This window comes from Tachypleus tridentatus, chromosome 6, assembly GCF_004210375.1.
Source record: "Tachypleus tridentatus isolate NWPU-2018 chromosome 6, ASM421037v1, whole genome shotgun sequence".
Classification (NCBI taxonomy): Eukaryota; Metazoa; Arthropoda; class Merostomata; order Xiphosura; family Limulidae; genus Tachypleus; species Tachypleus tridentatus.
Window position 1 is genome coordinate 68,325,046 of NC_134830.1, and position 19,692 is coordinate 68,344,737.

General features: G+C 29.1%; 2 protein-coding genes across 20 annotated transcripts in view; one reads left to right on the forward strand and one right to left on the reverse strand.

Moving 5' to 3' along the window:
• Positions 1–4,980, forward strand: part of LOC143252741 (partitioning defective 3 homolog) — a 55,152-nt gene extending 50,172 nt beyond the window's left edge. For all 8 annotated transcript variants that reach the window (XM_076505338.1, XM_076505340.1, XM_076505337.1 and 5 more), the window contains 2 exons: positions 2,975–3,040; positions 3,465–4,980. In XM_076505338.1, coding sequence (XP_076361453.1) covers positions 2,975–3,040; positions 3,465–3,491 — 93 coding nt within the window. In that variant the 3' untranslated portion in view covers positions 3,492–4,980. The remainder of the gene's footprint in view (positions 1–2,974; positions 3,041–3,464) is intronic.
• A 2,286-nt stretch (positions 4,981–7,266) lies between these two features.
• The window catches only part of LOC143252743 (RNA-binding motif, single-stranded-interacting protein 1-like), a 149,288-nt gene continuing 136,862 nt past the window's right edge, over positions 7,267–19,692 (reverse strand). For all 12 annotated transcript variants that reach the window (XM_076505350.1, XM_076505355.1, XM_076505348.1 and 9 more), the window contains 2 exons: positions 17,180–17,268; positions 7,267–12,168 (listed from right to left, as the gene is read on the reverse strand). In XM_076505350.1, coding sequence (XP_076361465.1) covers positions 17,191–17,268 — 78 coding nt within the window. In that variant the 3' untranslated portion in view covers positions 7,267–12,168; positions 17,180–17,190. The remainder of the gene's footprint in view (positions 12,169–17,179; positions 17,269–19,692) is intronic.

The window sequence follows — 19,692 nt, forward strand, 5'->3', positions numbered from 1 at the left end:
ACTTTCAGCAAGGCAAGCAAATACCTTGAAAATATTACTATATTAATTTGTTTTTTATGTTTTAATTTAAAGTGAAAACAATCCAATGCTTCTTTAATATCTAAACCTTAAAACAGGTAGGTGAGTTTGATTTAAATATCAAACTTATTTGAATTACAATGGAAGACTTATTAAAAGTACCTTATGGAGTTAGCTGTACATAGTTTAACACTCCTACGAAAAGTGGGGCCTAATAGGCCCCAGAGCAACTTGAAAGGTTATTAATATTAGGCTAATAATTTTGTATTTAAATGAAATTGCCATTTAAATCCATTAATGAATGGATTAACGAGATTCCCACTGTCCCTATCTACTATCTAGCGAAACCACAGCCAGGGGAACGGGCTTGGAGAAATCAGGACTAGAAACGTCTTTTCGTAGGAGTGTTAACTAATGTTACTGAGAATTGTTATGTTAAACTCTAATTATATATGAACATACTATTCATCCTATGCTTACTCTTTCAAAACTAATAGTTAAAGAATTCAAGAAACTGACATATTTAATTAAACTATTTTATATTTGCAGGTTAGTGAATGGTAAAGAAAGTAAAACACCAAGATAAGAGTTCCAGTTAAATGTTCACACTTCAAATATAAAAACTTAAAAATAACCACTAAATATAACATCATTTTTGTAAGTAAAAGGACAGACAACTTATTTTAGCTCTCAATAAAGAAACTGCACAGGCTAACTGGATCATATCTATTGAGCCATTAATGTTCAAAGTGGCAAAAAGTGTTTAGTTTTTATGTAAGAAAGTTAACTGAAAATTTGTTATCACAATTCTTTATCTTATTGAATTATTTGACACTTATGATAATGATTAGCTGTATTTCAAAGTACTTTTAAGTAATGTTGTTAAAAAAAATATTTATCGTTTAGTTTGAGATTACAATCATTTTTAGGTAATTTAGTCTAGGATAGTCAAATGGCATTTTGAAAAAACAAAACATTAGTAAATATCATTAATAATCTCCTAATATATAAACTACACTGTTGGTCAAGTATCTAGAAATTAATCATGTTATCTAACAGGTAAATGACTGGTTCTTGAGCCTATGCTTATAAATGAGGTTTCCACCTATACATTTCATTCCAATATCAAAAGATCACCAAAAACAGAGGAAGTCTAACACTGTTCCTTGTTTAAAATATAAGTGTTTATAAAGTCCTTGAATTAACCCAACAGACATCAAAGTGAATGTCACATCTTGTTGCAAAGAACCATTCAGGGTTATCAATTATTCATTTTACTCTAAAGTATTGGTCCCCTGCTGTGAGAGTGGTAAGTCTTCAAATTTAGAATGCTAAAATCATGGGCTCATTTCCCCTCAGTAGACAAAGCAGATAGCCCAATGTGGCTTTGCTAAAAGGAAAACACACTAAAGTATTGACTTCGCTCTTTGTGGTAGAGAAAAGTAAATACCAGATATGGTAGACAGGAATAGTAAAAAAACTAAGTATGCATTTCAATGCTCCAAATGTTATGCAAATGAAAACTAAAAATACTTGTGTCGATCTTACATTCTTCATATAAATGTCACCTTACACTCTGACTTTCGGAGTTGAGGATTTTTGTACAATTGATTTTTAGTGTGCATCAGACCCTTATTTTGCATAGGCTACAGTTAATGCACCCTATGTAATAATTTAAATATAAATTACACCTAAAACAATATTTTACCAGTTTCCAAATTCTCCATAATTATTATTTAGTCATCTGTACTACAGTTTTTGTTATATGGTGTTAAACTTTTGATTTTTCACAACAGTGGTTGAGTATTTGTCTCGGGTCCTTTGTAATTCTTTATCTAATGCTGGTCCATTTTCACTTAAACTATTTAATCTTTAAACTCTGTTCTTTTAGCAAGCAAGTCTTGGTTAAGGTACAGTGTTGCATATCAGGTTTCTGTCACAGTAATCTATCCCAGTTAAGTTTTTATTTAAAAATTAAATATTTAATAAGCTATACTTCATCTTGAACAACTACATAACATTTTGGAAAGTTCTATACACTGTACATAATTAGAAATGTTCTACAAACATTTCAAGTGAAAAATTTAAAAAACTTCCCCTTTGAAGTTTTTTTTTTTCATCTTCGTAACCTTTTTTGATCAGAAAATTTTGTTGAGGGTGGGAAATAAAGATTTCTGAAAATATCAAAATTATAATCACAAACCCAGTTTCTTTTGATAATGATGACTTTCCACTAAGTTGAAAAATTCATACTGATATATATTGAGTAGTTAAGAAAGAAACATATTTATATCACATTGTTTCAATCTGTATTTGTTAATTGGACAACCTGGATATTGGTGAGCATTTGAATCTATAAATGTCTTATTCTCCTCCACTACCATTCTATAATGAAAGAATATATACTCCTTTCACCTAACATCTTGACTTGCACTGTGAAGTTATTAGGTTTTATTTCACTTCAGAAATTATGCTGAAACAAGGAACTTTTAATTATGATTTACTTTACCAAATTAAGTTCTTATAAAAGTTGAAATTAATAAAATATTTACTGTGATAAACGACACAAAGCTGATTGAAAATAAGTACAGAAAAAGTAACCTTTTTGCCATAACCAAACTTTTATACTGTAATTGTATTAGCTTCCTTTACAAAAACTTTAACCTATAGGTTAGAACCCACAATTGAACCACAAGAATGTATGAAAGAGCCATGAACAGACTCTTGAAAACAGATAATCATTTATTTTTTTATTTATTAGGTATTCAGTAAGTCAGATATCTTTTGCATTAAAGCTATTTACTAGATCATGATTGTCATCAGTATTTATAAATTGGTTCTGAACCACTTTCAACACTGCATGAATGGACAGCTATATTTTTAGTTTATATTTTATTTTTCTAGTCCCAAAGAGGTATCTACTTATAATACAATGATGTATCAATATGTTTTACAGAGACAGAAAACTAAGACTGCTCACAATAGAACCAGTGATTTGGGCATCTACAGGGGAGATGGAAAGGTATGAGCTACACATCTTATTGTGCAAATATAAACTCTACTTATGAAACCAGGGTAAATATTACTGAAAAAATATTCCTAGAAGGTGGAATAAAATCTCGGTAACATTCAGTCATAATTATGGAGTTTATTTTATTAACTCATATGTAGTAGCCCTTTGTTAATCATGACCAAATAAAACTTTGGTTCTGAAATCATATTATACATGCCACTTTTGTGTCATTTAATGATCAACTATATTTATATTACCCATTACCATTTATCAAAAGTTATTATAAAATATTGTACTATCTCTCACGTGAACTACCTTGTAGTGACAAGGTGTAGAATGGTTTGTTGTGGTAAATGATGTTAAATGGTATTATTTATCATAAATTTTGGCTTGGGTTTTAGCAGGCGAATTATGTTGTGTTGAATTTTTCTAGGCTAGAAAGCACAGAAGGTTTGGCTAACTCAGATAAGTACAACCATTACACAAACTACAAGAGAATTTGGCAGAACATGCCCTTATTCAGACATCAACCTCCACATTCACAGATGAATGAGTTCTCTGCTGTGGGACGAAGGGATAGACCAGTGTCCAACTTCTTTGAATATGAGAACATTCAGTTTCTTCAGCAAGTTGATTGTCAGCATCATACAGAGTCTAATACTAATTCCTTACCTCATCATTCCAGTGTACCTGTTCACCAAAAAACAGAACATCCTACATTCATTCCAACTAAACAACCCTATAGAAAACATCAAGTGTATTCCTTCAAGCCAATCACATGGACCTAATATTTGTCCCAGTTCTTGTACATATCTTTATTCATGCCAACTCTCAAGTGGTTCTGCAATCATGGTTTAACATTTGTACAGGTTTTGTTAAAAATGTTTAGAAATTTACATCCACCAAGAGAAAGATAATGTCTGTTAGTTATGTGAAAGGATTTCACCCTTTCATCAGCTATTGTTTGGAAAAAAATAACCAACTATTGTCTTCTTAAGATAAGAAGTGACCATTATCAAAATATAAAACAATTATTGGACCTCAATTAATATGTCATATGGATCTTACCAGCTTCCTCTGACAGTAAAGATAAGTATTACTGATATTCTCAAAAGAAAAAATATTTTGTCCAGTCATGCACCAAAATAGTTTGTGTTCTTTGTTTAATCTTCTGCAGTATGAACTGATTTAAGGTCACATACATTAATGCACAAGTTCAACTGATTAAAATGTATTGTGAATTCTAATTATTACTACTTAAACTGGATAACAGAACCTGTGAGCTATTGAGCAATTTTTTCTATTTCATATGTACAGTATTTAATGTCAGTGACCCCAATTCTGTGTTCCATAAATGTACAGAATCTTGGACTGTAATCAAGGGTTGTGGCCAAAGAATCTGTTCCTTTCTAGCAACAAGTAATTTAAGGTAAATATTAACTTTAAACCTGATTTGTACCTAGAATGTACAAAATATGCAATTTCAAACTTTTAACTACCACAATAGTTAAATTTACTATTTCACACTGTTTCTTTTACATGGTTTCTTTGTAATTGTAAATTTATTTTTGTACCTAAGTACAGATAAATTTCAAGCTACAGTTGGAACTTTTTGAAATTTTAGCCTTGCAATGTACTATTATTATTGATAGATAATAAATTTGTATCATTTGAAATCCTACCCATTAATTTGTATTCTGAGCCATTATAAAAATTTTTCTATACTTCTTAAAATTTATATATATTTTTTATTATACATATGTAGCAAAACCTTTAATAAGTTGAGAATCAACATCTTCAATATTTCCATAAAAAGTACATTAGAATTGTATTCATTGTTGAGGGTAATGCAGTGTATACTTTGATTTCAAAATACAAACTTCATGTATGATTTGTAATGTGTGAAATAAGATAAGAGATTATAATAAACAGTCTGTTCAATACAGTAATTTAAACCTAATATAAGTGTGTACATTTTGGCCACAGAAAAATATATACATTACCTACAAGGGTTCAGGTGCTGTTATAATGCGTAAACATATCAGTTCTGTTAAATCAAGTTGCAAAAGTCAGTGAGAAAATATTGATAATATACATAACATAGTAAAATGGCATAATTCACAAATTGGGCTATTACTGCATTCTGTTTATTCAGTTACCTTATTGACAATGATCCCCCATCCCTACTGTTTATTTAATTAAGTCAAAAGTAAAGAGATATGAAAGATACTAAACAGCTTGTCTTGTTATAATTAAAAGAAAGAATTATAGTACAAAACAGAAATAACTCTATAGTGGCTATAAAATCTGGCAAGCCAGTTCAGAAGGGTGTAACTCAACTGTGATAGTATTGAAATTCACATGGTATAACATGACTGAGCTAATGCTACCAAAAGAGGTGCTGCCAGATAGTGCTATCATGATTCTAGAGTATTACTTGTGGTTGATAATTACTAATGCTCCTTTCTTCTGTTTCTCACTTCATTAGATACATAAATACAAAGAGCATTTACATAAGGTTGAAAGTAGCATCTTGTTGAATGTTTTGTCTTGCATATCATGGCAATCATGCTCTATGAATTTCTCACAGTCCACTGTTGTGTCTGAGTTGCACTCTTCTGAACCAGGTGCAAGACCATAAACCAACCTGTACATTGTAATCTTAAAAGAGAATTTTCACACAGCCAGCACTAAGACTAATTTCATGAAGTTCTTTACATAATGTTAAGCTCTAACTAACATACAGATTTAAGCAAAATTTGAAACATTTCATTATTACCAATTTCAGAGAGATTTAGTCTGAAACAAAATTTTATGTACAGTCAGGTTACATTCTAATGTATGGGTGAAAAACTACATTTATATCAACTGAAGTTTTTCTTAATCTGGAGACAAAATAATAATTAACTGAATACAAGTACATGAGTACAGAATTCCACAAAACTGAAAAGTGAGTTTAAAAATTTACAGAACTGAGTCAAGCTAAACAAAATAATAAAAGCAATGTTAAATGAACTCTAGTTTGACAGTTACTGAACTAAATATAAAACTTAAATTCATAAAAAAAAACATTGTAACACTCAAAATTAAACTTATGCATGAAGGTTATTTTATTTTAATAAAAATAGTTATGTATCATCTATCTTCGCTTTAAACATTTCCAAGATTATGCCCTTCAGAACTAAATGCAATTACACCCTGAGATACATCTGAAAACAATTTATAGAAAATGTACAAACAAAAAGAAACAAGTTATTTTAATTAGTAACTGCTAAATGAAGAGAAGGAAAGTTAATTACATACTTTGACATACCTATACAATTAAACAATGGCTTTATGCTAGTTTTAAAACAAATAATCCCAACATCCATTTCTAAAGGTTTATTCTATACCTAAGAATATAAGTAAAGTATGAATGTTGTGCTGCAACTTCTAGTAAAATAACCCTTGGCAACAGCTTGACACTTTCAACCTAAATATTTAACTACTTTTCAACTCCAATAACAAGACAACAAATACATTAATCTAAGTTACTGCTAATTTCCACACTCAAACTAGTTTCCTTTCACCTAAAAAATGTTTCTTGTTAATGCCAAAACTAGAATTTAGATGATAAATGTGACCAAATAAAAGCAATTTAATAAACTGGTATCAAAAATGAGAAGACTTAAGTGGAAGGATGGCTGGGTAAGTCACCAATGTTTAGAGGTTGTATCTTACAGAAACACAATAAGTTTGATAAAGATATGGTGCTACATAGACTTTAAAAATTACAAAATGTATATAAAATGTGTATATTACATTATGCAATGAATGTTATGAACACTATTTAAGCTACCAATGATTCACATATATAATCTGACTTTCAAATCAAACACCTTACAGTACATGCATAGATACGCAGGTAATATTAACAAGTTCCTGTTGAAACATATTTAAGCCTTGGAACTTTACAATGGATAATCTTATATACTGAAGTAGATCTATGCACATAAATGGATTTCAGATATTTACAAAATATGTAATAAGTTTAAGAGAATAATTGTCATTTCTAGGAACAAAACAAAGTTGGGGCATACAACAGTGCTGATAGATCAGTTTAAATTTTTTAACTTCCAAGAATCCAAAGTAAAGAAAATACCTGTTAAAATACAGGTAAATATAAAACATAGAAATAATTATATCATCAATTCCAGAAAGAATTTTAATATAATAAAAGAAAACAAACTGCAAAATTTTTGCTTTAAGATTTTTTATTAGTCTTAACTTGGTCACTTGAAAAAGTCACTGTAAAAGATGAGCGACCAAAGGTTTCTTAACATGCTTGCACACATTTACATAAAACACAGCTTCACTTTCATTGGAAGTGTGGCTAATGACCACCTTCTGATTCTTGTCTGTCAAACTTGCATGTTAACAGCAACAATTTAATTATGGAACAAGTCCAAAGAACAAAGTGTCACTACAAATTTCCTATCAGATCAGACTGTAGAAAAGTACTCCTGGACGCCCACAAATGCGTGATATCCACAAATACCTACAAGTTTATCTGATGAGTTGAAAGAGACCAGAAGCATACTGGTGTATAGGATTGTGTATGAGGCTCTCAAGCAGATTCCTGGATGTAAAGTTTAAAAGTTCTTCAAAACCTTTGAACAATTCCACTTAGTTTATTAAGAGAACATGAAAACCAGACACAACTTTTAATCTTCTTATTACTGACAACAAATCAAGGTTTTTATGCATTTGCAGCACCATGAAAACAACTGTAAACAAACAAAAATCCACATGAACCAAAAGTATTATTTTAACACCTACAATAGTCAAGTAGGTTTTCTGTTTGCTGCAAGACTTTTCCAACTGAGAATTAAAAGGATTAAAAAGTCTCACAAAATAAAGCATAAGATTTCTTCTGCAATTTCTGAAAACCATACAAAGCTATAAATATTTTCATAATTTTACTTTAAACTGTTTCAGACCAGGCTTTGCCTGATTTCCATTAGTCACTTATTCCTCTTTCTTTTAACAATTTAAGCTCTCCAAAAAGAAAACATTCAACTTAAGAAATACATAAGTTTATAAGCTTATTTTCAAAACGCTATCAACAGGTCATATACAATTCCAACTTGCAGTGATTTAATTTCTTATTCAAACTTTATCTATACTTGCTGAATGGAAAAAACAAAAAAACTGAATCTCTTTGTAAAACTAAAAATGTCTGACAATTTGTTTTGTAAATATTTAAAATTGAAAGAAAAACAAAAATCAAGACTTTGAAACTAATTATATATTACTGGCCACTTTTCAAAAACGTTTGTACACTACACAGTTCTACTACTAAATTTTTTATCCAGTGTACTCTGATAGAAGGACGAAGAAGTTGTAATCATGACAATATCAATGTACACTTCATGTGGGAGACTACTCATAAAATGTGTACAACTGCATATTTTTTTTTTAAATAAAAGGAAATGGATGCCATCAAACACTTATAAATAAGAACAAAAAAGTACAATTAAACTTTTGTTTTTTTCATATTCAAAACATTCAATTTATGATGTGGAAAGGGTTGGTCTAACAACATTCTTTACTCTATTTTCAATAACATACAGCATCAGTTTAATAATTAATACCTACTTACTTGAAAACATAGACTTTGTTTCTAGACTGTCTCTCTTAATTTTTATAAAAACAGTGATTTTTAGTATGTAAAAATAAAGATGGAAACTTCTAGTTAACATTGTTAAACAGGCACTTTTCCACTTTTAATTAAAAATAATTCATGTCACTTTAGTTACAAAAGCACAACTTACAATGGAATGCTTTTGCAGAGTTCATACAGACTTCAAAAAATAAAACTCAACTCTTTACAGGATTCTCAAATCCTACCACACAACATTAAATTTGTGAATTTGTCCACCTAGTACCTGTCATCAAAAACAGAAACAGCCTTAGGTCTTGCAAGACATAAATGTCCATCACCAAACATAAAGAAACCCTACTCTGATAACCAAACTTCTTAGGATTTTCTAGAACCATGGCTTAAAAAGAGATGTTCTTCATGATTTCCAGTAATTGAATATTTAGAACCCATCTTCTATGACTTTCAAGGATGTAAAAAAGCCTGTATCAACCCTGCTTTTATATTTTTATTAATTGAACCATTACTTATTATATGTTTTGAATTTTAAAAAACCCTTATAACAATCTAGTACTAGATCAGAAATATAAACATACTACAGCCTCTACAGAATGTTTTTCCCACCTAACAGTGGTAGAGCAGGAATAAAAACAAATTTGAACTATGAATGTTTCCTTGCTTTCTGTGGAATGTTTGGAATAACCATGTTAGCACTGAAAAAAAGCACCAAATGTTAGAAAAAATATTCAAAAAAAAAATCCAGTTACATTCTCCTTGGATTAATGTTGATTCAATGATAAATCAAGGTTCAAACCCTAAACATATGAGCTATAATAACTTATTTCTAAAACATTTTCATAGGATCATCCTTCCTTTTTTCTGAACAAATTACATTTTAAAATCTTCAATGAAATTTTTCACTTTTAAAAAGTAATCAACACAAAATATTTTACATTCCTCAATTATTATTTGTATGAATGACCTTGAGATATACAACACACAAGTTTATAAAGAAGGCATTTAACCTGAATAAGCAAATTCATAAATACAAATGTGTCAAATTCCTATGAAAAGACATTTTTTTAAAATAGATCACTGATATCCTCCACTCTTTGGTTCATAAGTTTCTCTTCCAGAAAATAAATTCATCAAGCATACCATTTCAACTTCCAAACAATTTCTCATAATCTGAACAAATAAACCATAAACAGATATGTCTCTTTGCCACACCTTTTTACTAATACATATAAAGAAAGCTGTCTTATAAAATTTAAATACTGAATTTTGTTTGCAGTATTCCTTTTCTTGAGTTGTTTATTCTGACTTGAAATGAGTATAACCTTGAAAATAAAAGCTCCAAATGCCATAACTTTCTCATTTCCTTTCATTTAAATAACATTACAAGACAACAGCACTAAATGTACAATATACCAGATTTATAACACTTTACCAAACCAACTACGCATGTACAGAAAAAGCCTGTGTTATAAGTTGTGTTGTCAAAACGTAACTGGATGATTAAAGATATACACCAAAGAGCACAAACACAATTTCAGCAGAAGCGTTAAAAAAAAAGTTAAAGGAAAACAGGAATGTATGAATTTTGAGGTTTTTTTGTAAAACTTGGTCAGTTTGAACCAAATGAGTTCCCTTCTCACAATCTTAAAAGATTAATAAAGGGAAGAAAAAGTTAAATACAATGCTTGTATTCAATGAAATGCATCGTTTTTTCACAGACCACCCCTTAAAATACTCTTCAGAAATAATTCATGAATAACAGTTCATTTAAACTGAGCATTACTTATCTGTACTTCTAATAGTCCTTTAATTAAAAAATTATAGAATGTTCAGAGTTCAATTTCCAAGCAGCTAACTAAAATAAAACAATAGTCAATGTGTTATTATTCTACAGGTTTTTATCTAACAAGTACCCAAGCTTTCAACATCAAGAACTGTCAGAAGTATTCTGAAATAATCAAACATTTAATTTTTAAAGCAATTACTATCCATTTTTATTGCTATTACTTACAAATTTTATTTGTTATGAAACCAAATTTTTTTAAGTATTCTCCCATTACACTATTTGTTCTAGATGGCTCACTTATGATATAAACAAAATGCAAAGTTTATGAATGTACATTAATTTGTTTCAATAGTTTTTGCAACTGATGGATTTTAAAATTTTCCAGAATTAATGTGTTTTAAATTATTAACACTCATCCCTAATTAGATGTAAAACAAAGAAAACAAGCTTAAAAAAACCTTTGTTCCGAGAATGTTAAGTTGGTGTCAAACACACTTAATGAGCAATCAGTTACTAACTTCTTTGAACGTGTTTTGGTTCTTAAAATGTAACTTCTTGCAATCTTAAGAAAAATCTGCTCTCCTATCAGTAACCTATCCACAGTAAAAACATACAATCTATCCAGGACTTCTTTGGGAATATGCTAAAATTTCACTCTTTCTTTCTTCCTAACTACTTTCTTATTAAATCAAGGAAAAACAGAGCTTGACAAATTCTATAAGACAATAAAAAGCTGACAATGAAGGCACAAACTCTAATACGTTCACCCTTTTAAGGCATTCAATGTGACAGTTGCAAAGTTTTTCGCTGGAAACTTTAATTCAATTTCCCTAAACCTTTTTATCTTCAACTTAGTTTTGATAAGACTTTCTCAGTAGTTTGTTCTGAATCTCTATTTCTAACTAGAGACTCTCAGCACAACCTATTAAGGGTGCATGCTGTAGTCTAATAAGATATATCCACCTACATCTAAAAATCCTATAGCTAAACCTAAAAACAGACAAGAGACATTATAATGGACACAAATAAACACTTTATAAACACACATGAAGTTGGAAAAACACCAAAGAAAAACAATTTTGGCTCAGTCTAGAGCTGACTCAAAAGCCAAACATTTAAACATCACAAAAAATAATCACATGAAACAATTTTTTTATATCCATTCAAAAAAAAACAAAAAACACTAAAGTCCTAAAGAACAGTGTCTTAAGTTACAATATGTAAATGTCTGCCACACCCAAAATTTTCTTTTCAAATATAATAAAACTAGAGAACAGTGTTCTAAAAATCTACATTACTTCTAAATCTCTGTTAATGGGGCAATGGCAGCCATTTATGAAAAAAATTGCATTCACTCAGCTCTCATTTCTCTTAAGTTAATAACAACGGACACAAACCCAAATCAGGTATGTCCAGATATAGAATCTCGACAAATAACATTCTCTCAGCTTTTAAAAATAGCCTTTGGGATCAATAGTAAAATAAAGGTACTTCTCTGAAAAGTGTAAAACTGCTTTCTTTAAAGATGCTAAGGAATTTCACTTCAAAAATAAAATAAAGCAACAATTTTCAGTCTTGATCATCTGGATCAATAGAGAAGGGAGCAAAAAGGAGTTTAGGGTCGTCAACACCTCCACTTGATATATGGAACAATCTGAAGATGGATACCCTTTTATTCCTCTAAATTCAGATCTAGAAATATATAACATCAAAAAATGTGGTAAAATGCATAAAAGCTTTTACAGTTTTATTTTCACAAGGTTAATACCATCACTCAGTTTTGTATTTCATGTTGCATTTACAAAAATAAATATCTTAAAAATTCAGACAATTAAGCTAAGCCTATGAATAATTAAATGTGCAAAAACATTTCTTATTTTACTTGAAACAAAGAAAAAACCATACAGAGTTGCCTGTAAGATGTTTATATTGATGAGTGAACTGAATAATACTATAATCACAAGTGCCTTTTTGTTTTCAATGAATTTGTATAATCTATTAAAAGATTAAACCTCAACAATTAAAGTTTGAAGTAAGCAAATATGCTATTATGTTTTTGATTAATGCATTATTATCCTGCTAATATTTGTTTTGTGACAAAATTGAATCTGACTATGGGTCCAGGTGCAGTGCACTAAGTACATAAAAATACAGAAAAAATTACAGTAGTTATATCAACTTTTGATAATGTATGCATATCTTCACAAACGTTTGGAGATTCAGTAAATATTACAAGGCTTTTTTTTATACAAAATTTATAAGTTTCAACTAAGTATTAAAATTTTTTATATTAAAGATCTGCTCAATTTTGTTTTCCTTTTCAAATGCTGAGACTATAAAAATATTCAGTGATTTTATGATTAAAAAATACTTTTCATCTGAAAATTGTCAATTTCATTTGTGTAATTTACATAAACCTACTAAATAAATTTCAAATTTTTTTATAGAAATTTTGTATTTGATCTGTTATTTTCTCTATCTTAACTCTGTAGTTTATCAATTTGACTGACCATGTAACCACCAAAAGAAAATAAATCTAAATTACTATTTTTTGTCCTACAATGACTAGAGATTGTAACAGGAAATTACAAATGTTTATTCTAAATATCTTAAAACAGTATACACCTATCTATCTATTAATTTTTTGTTTTATTGACTTATGATTGCCATCTGGCTAGTAATACTACCACAAAATGTTGCAAGCCACACGGCACAAATGCAGCTCATGTTACTCTACTGAAAAGCATAAAACTGGCTTTTCCAAAGCATAGATGTTTTACTGTTCACAGTCTTGCAACTAGCTTACCAGCATTTTATAAAAGACAGTGACATTTCAGTTACCATACATTAGAGATGTTTATACTATTTACTATTTACAAACAAGTTCTTACATTTCAGTTATTTTTCTTAAAACACAGAACAGTAAATAAAAAAATCTATAGAAAGCAATGATCTCTAATACTTATAATGTTATAAAGTTGTTTATACTTAAGCATGACACTAGCTAAGCCTAGTCAAATTTTGCACATGGAGTACATAAAGCAACATATACTTCCAAAATCAGAATTCAGGTTCAGTTGGGTAATTACTGTTATTATACAAGGGCTCAAGCTTCATTCTTCTCGTATAACTTAGTTTATGTTTACATTATTTCTTGAATACCATACTTATTTTCTATACATAGGTAGAATTTTAATTTAATTAGTAGTGATAACTGTGTTGTTACAGAAGTTTGTATTTACATTATTGCACTTTTTTGCAATTGGTATATCAAAGTGCTCATTACAACTTTTTCACAGTTACCTCTACATTTAATTAAACTACTTTATCATCAATGTAAACAAATAAACTTAGCATCAAAATGTAGTTAATAAAACATATTTTTCTAAATGATATATTTATTGTCTTCCCTTTTCTCTAATTTGTTAACTACCTCTCTGAGAAGTACACAACATAAATTACACATTTTCTATACAGTGCATTATCTATTTCTTTGCTCTATGATGATTTATACTACATTAGTTATAACCAAGTTTCAAATTTATTGTTTTCTATACAGTGCATTATCTATTTCTTTGCTCAGTTTCAAATTCCTTCTCAGAAGAACCAACAATGAACTCAGCTTAATTTTAAAGACTCTTATGTCAGAGTTAGAATACCACAGAAATTATGATATAGAACAATACTGTTTGCTATTTTTACCATTATTACATGTTTTTAGGTGCAGTATTTAATTAAGTAAAAATTTATTTAGTGTAATAGTACCATTAGTTTTAAAAAGTGCTTAAATTTTATTGAAAGTTGACAGCAAAAAAAAAAAAAGAAGTAAGTACTAAATTTCTTGTTTTTCATATGTTCTTTAATTATTATTATAAAAGTAACTAAAATATCCAAATTAAAAACTTACTAGGTTAGATGAAGTTAATTTAGGTAAAATTATGTAAAAAAATTCTTCAAGGGGTATACTCAAGCAGATCTTGCATGTTAACCCTTTTGTAACAGGCTTGTCATAATATCCATAAGTTCACCTACACATTTGTACACTAAGTATTTTCACATGCTATACTGAAAGTTGTAGTATAAATATTTAATGTGTGCAAATGTGTAGACAAACTTGGTCTACTTTTAGTAAAGATTACATGCATCTTGTACACGAAAAATCAGATTTTTAATAGATATTTTTACTACAAATTTCTTTGAGAAAATAGAGTTTCATTACTAGTCTGTGATTTTACGTTATGATTAAAAACCTATTCTTCATCCACAAAATCTCAGCTATTATTTGTATAATCTCTAAAACTTCTAAAACTAAGTACATTTCAAACATTTGTTTTAAGTAAGACTATTTTATGTTATTTTTTTCATTATTAACTATGTAAAATCAGTCACTTAAACCTCACAATCAAAATAAAGAAAATAAGAAATAACTGTAAATTATGCTTTTTTTCATAATAGAATGATTATAGATTGTAGCACAAAAATACAGATGGCTAGTCTAAGTAGAAGTCTCATAATGCTCTATGTATAATTTTTTTTATTATATTGACCTTCAAAATCATGCCTACCCAACATCACATAATTTACATTGACTTGGTGCATATACACTCATGTTACATACCCAGTGATATAAAACAGTCTTTTAGCCTTCACCGTCTTGGCTGTGTTTTAGTGGACTAGTATTTTGTAATACACAGTCACATTTCAATCGTTATACATTATATATGTAAATTTATTATTACTATTTAGAAATAAATTATTAATCTTATCTTTCTTAAAATATAAAACAATAAGTCAAGAAGTAAAGCAAACAATTATCTCTCCTCACTATGACCTTTGAATTCAGTTGCTAAGCCTTTAAAATTTTGCACATGATGGGTATCAAACATATTTTTAGGTTTTATATATATAGTTAAATAACCAAAAAATCAAATAACTACACTCATACCATAGAATTCCACATTTAGTAACTAAGATGTGTTTAGATTTTAAACATGAAACTTTAAGCAGACTAAAGACATAGCCTACCTTCTTGAAATATTGGTTTTTATAACTGGTAGCCTTTTCACAGATTAAAATAACTGAGAAAAGCACTCTGGGGACATTCTAAGCTGTTCATTAGTTATTGATTTATCTGCCATATATTGAAGAAAGTATATCTAAAGGACCATTTCAAAAAATGGAAAGAAGTGCACAGGACAACTGCATTTGATTTAGCACATCAACATCCCAATTTATACAAAACTACAGACTTAGTATTTTGACATCAAAAACATCTAATTTTAATAGTGCTGCACTTATCATACCACAAGACTCACTGATATTTATATTTAGGCATGTTCTTTTAATATTTACTTTTAAATTAAGAAATTAACTTATATATAATAAAGTGTGAATTATAACCCACAACCTGATACCAAACTTACTATCAAAAATTCATAAAATAGTTTGTTTTTAATTTTTTACAAAGCTGCATAAGGGCTATCTGCTAGCCATCCCTAATTAAGTAGTGTAAGACGACAGGGAAAGCAGCTAGTCATCACTACCCACCACCAGCTCTTGGGCTACTCTTATCATTAAATGTTGGGACTGACTGTCACATTATAATGCCTCCATGGTTGAAATGGTGGGCATGTTTGGTGTAACAAGAATTCAAACCTGGGAGTCTCACATTACGAGTCAAGTGCCCCAACAACCTGGCCATGCTGGGCCATAAAATAATAGTTCAATAAAATTTTGAATGCAACTCAACAAAAGCAATAACATGGCATTTGACCTGTAAATGGTTGGAAATGGTTTTTAGAGTGATTTACAGCTTTATGGTTCCAAGGGAAATAAAACATTAAAATTAACTATATATTCAAGATAAACAATTCTGGTTTCTTTGTTACAATTTCTAGTCCTTCTGTAATCTTGATTTATATCTTGACTTTTATGAAGGTTATGAAGTCAATTAAATCAAAGGATTCTATATGTAGTTTTGATATAGAAAATACCAAATACATTAGTTCTTGAGAATATGCAAACAAAATTTAGATAAAGAAAAGTAATTTTAATCTTAACAAGATCATTTTGCAGTTATGAGCAGTCAATAATCTGATCCATATATTTACAGAATCTTAAAAATTCCAACTTTTTCTGCAAAATATTTATAATGTTTACTAAAAGCTTGCAAAATTTCTTGAACATACATTAAATACTTTCAGAACTGTAGTAGGTACTTATATAAGTTACAAGTTATTTACATGGTAGTTACAAGATTATGTAAAATACACAAGCCCATTGCAAAACATTTGAGCTGTTTTCATTTATTAAACCACCAGATTTAAGTTCCTCAAAACATATACATATTGCTTTCAAACCATACAAAAATTTGTTCAAATCCTATTATAATACAAGCTTTCATCACTAAAGGAGTAGAATGTTGTGCTGGAAAATTTAAAACACGTACATTACCTTACAATTAAAATATCATCCAGGCACTGATTACACAAATATCTCAATTGGTTCAGCAGGAAAGAGCATGTTAGATGTAAAAGAAAACATTTTATTTGGTTTCCCAATTTCATTGAATTATGCATTGTTCATTAAAAATATATAACAAGAAAGAATTTCAAGTTTTTCATCTATATAACTTTACTTGTGTGTGCAATTTCTACAAAACACAACATCATGTCACACTGCATACCAAACAGTAGTTTCTTACTTTTAGTTAAGTTAATTTGGACTGTACCCATGATGGCCATCTTGTCCACTGGTGGCAATTGTTACTGGAACTCCAGTGCTTGTAGGATCCTACAATAATGCAAATGAAAACATTACCATTTATTATACTGCATCAACACATGTTGAGATTGTGGAAAATCTATATCAATAAAATAATAAACATTATACATTATGGTTAATTCAAACATTACTATATAAATTTTGACAATAACATTAAAAAGTATTTCTTTTAACAACTTTGCTCCAGGCTAAGTCAATATTTGGTTCAGTTTTTGACCCAAAACTGACTTTTATAGTTTCTGTACTATAACTTTTAATATGTTTTGTGTACCTTCACAAATTTTCAGTAAGCATTAAGTCTTTTGTGGACAAAAACAGAATTTTCCATGAAGTATTTTCAATTAAAATTTCTCTGAATATATAAAGTCTAAATGTTGACTGCTCCAAGTACAAGGTGATTTTCATGTTAAGGTTAAATATAAATTTCGTATCCATACTTTCTAACATTTGTTTTCAGTTAAACTTTTTTTCTGCTATTTTCTCCATTCTGACTTTACAGGATTTAACCGACCTCTTAACCATCATAAAAAATTAGGCTATAAATCAGAATTATTCTATCTTCTTTCTAGAATGATTTCAAATTGTTATGTGAATCTACATTTTTTTAATCCTAAATACTTTAAAAGTTATAACAGTAAACATATTTGTACTTAAACTTTATTGTACTTTAAACTGTGACTAACTATTAGTGCAGCCACACAAGTTGTAAAATACTTGATAAACTTGTAGCTGACATTACTGTATCAAATTATGCAAAGCAGGAGCTACTTCCGTGCACATCTCATGACAAATTATTCTACCACTTTCTTCTGAAATTACCTAGTCTAATGTAATCTAAATTGAAAAGTTTCTAATATTTACATTTCAGTTACTTTTCTAATAATAAATAAAGTATTACATAAAAACAAATATACTATCTCTACTTTTCTTTTTTTTTAAACTGTTCACTGTTGATAAAACTTAAGTATTCTGTATACTAACAGTATTATTTCACTAATTTTTTTATTTAAAATGCACCTAAGAAAAGAAAAAATAACAAGTAAGAAGCAAGGTCCTATACTATCAATTTTTCTAGCTTTTTAGTTATTTTATAAGAGTTGTTGAAAATTCAGCTGAGTTTGTCAATATGTTTCCCATGGGAATGAAGTTTGAACTGGAAGTCAAACAGAAAATTCTCTGTACAGAAAATAATGCAACATACCATGTCATTTGGTAGTTTAAAACTTTGGCTTTCTATTGGTTATAAAAAATATGGTATTAAATGTCAGAAGTAATGGGAATTTGTGAAACACAGGATGTGACAGGTGGGCATGGCAAGAGATTTTTTAGTTTATGCCTTTGCAACCAAGTGAGATTGAAGGCTACAGCAATCATGCTTCGACCAGGTAATAACAATGTTATGAGTAATGTATGTTAAATTCTATACTACTTGGAGAGTAGAAGGAATATTTGAAAAGTATGTCCATTATTATACTAGGTGAAATTGAATTTTTTAAAAATTATTTCCTTACTAAATTAAGAACATACAGCTTGTACAATACTACAATTTGGATTATTAGATACTTTGATGCTAAGTTTATTCTTTATCTTACCATGATAATAGAGCAGTTTAATTTTTGAATGTAACTCTGTACGTTTTCCTGACATAAACAGAAAGCAATGAATGTAGAATTAATATCTTATTAGTCAATATAATTTAACATATACAGTAATGAAGATAACTGCACAGAGTGTATAAAGGACTTTTAAAAATAAATTCTGACTTTTTCTAAGTTTACCCTGATCATTCACATTATATCTATACATCTATCTGCTTTAACTACTTTAAATTAATCATTGAGTTTATATATGTAGCAGAAAGCCATGATTGATTAATAACCAAAAAAAAGAAAGTTCCCTGACTTAAGGCTTTTTTTTATTTATTTTTACTGACTGAACACACCCTGCTAGAGAAAAATACAAGCAATATACATACAACAATAAAACAAGACAATGTAAAACACAACTATGAACCAAATATGCTGTTACAGTACAATGGTATTTTCATGTCTCTCTGCTTCTCACAAAGTATTAAGTCTTGTTTTCAAACAATACTGTTTATCAGAGTATAACTGTGAAATATTGTTTCAAATGTCTTGTATTGCAACTCATAATCAAGTAATCTTGTTGCCTTTTGACCTTTTCAGTTTTGCAAAAGCCCACTCAGTCTCAAGAATGTTCATAACGGGACTTTGCACAGCTTAAGTTATGGCCTCTTTACAGTCAAGAAATTGTAAATGTGTGATGGGGGATTATAATGTTCTTATAAAACCAAAATAAAACTTGTACCATATACTGCAATCAATTTCAAAACGTACCATTGGAAGCCCATTAATTTAAAATAAGCTCTTTCTACTGCTTATAAACTAGTACAGTAACTAAGATAACACGTTT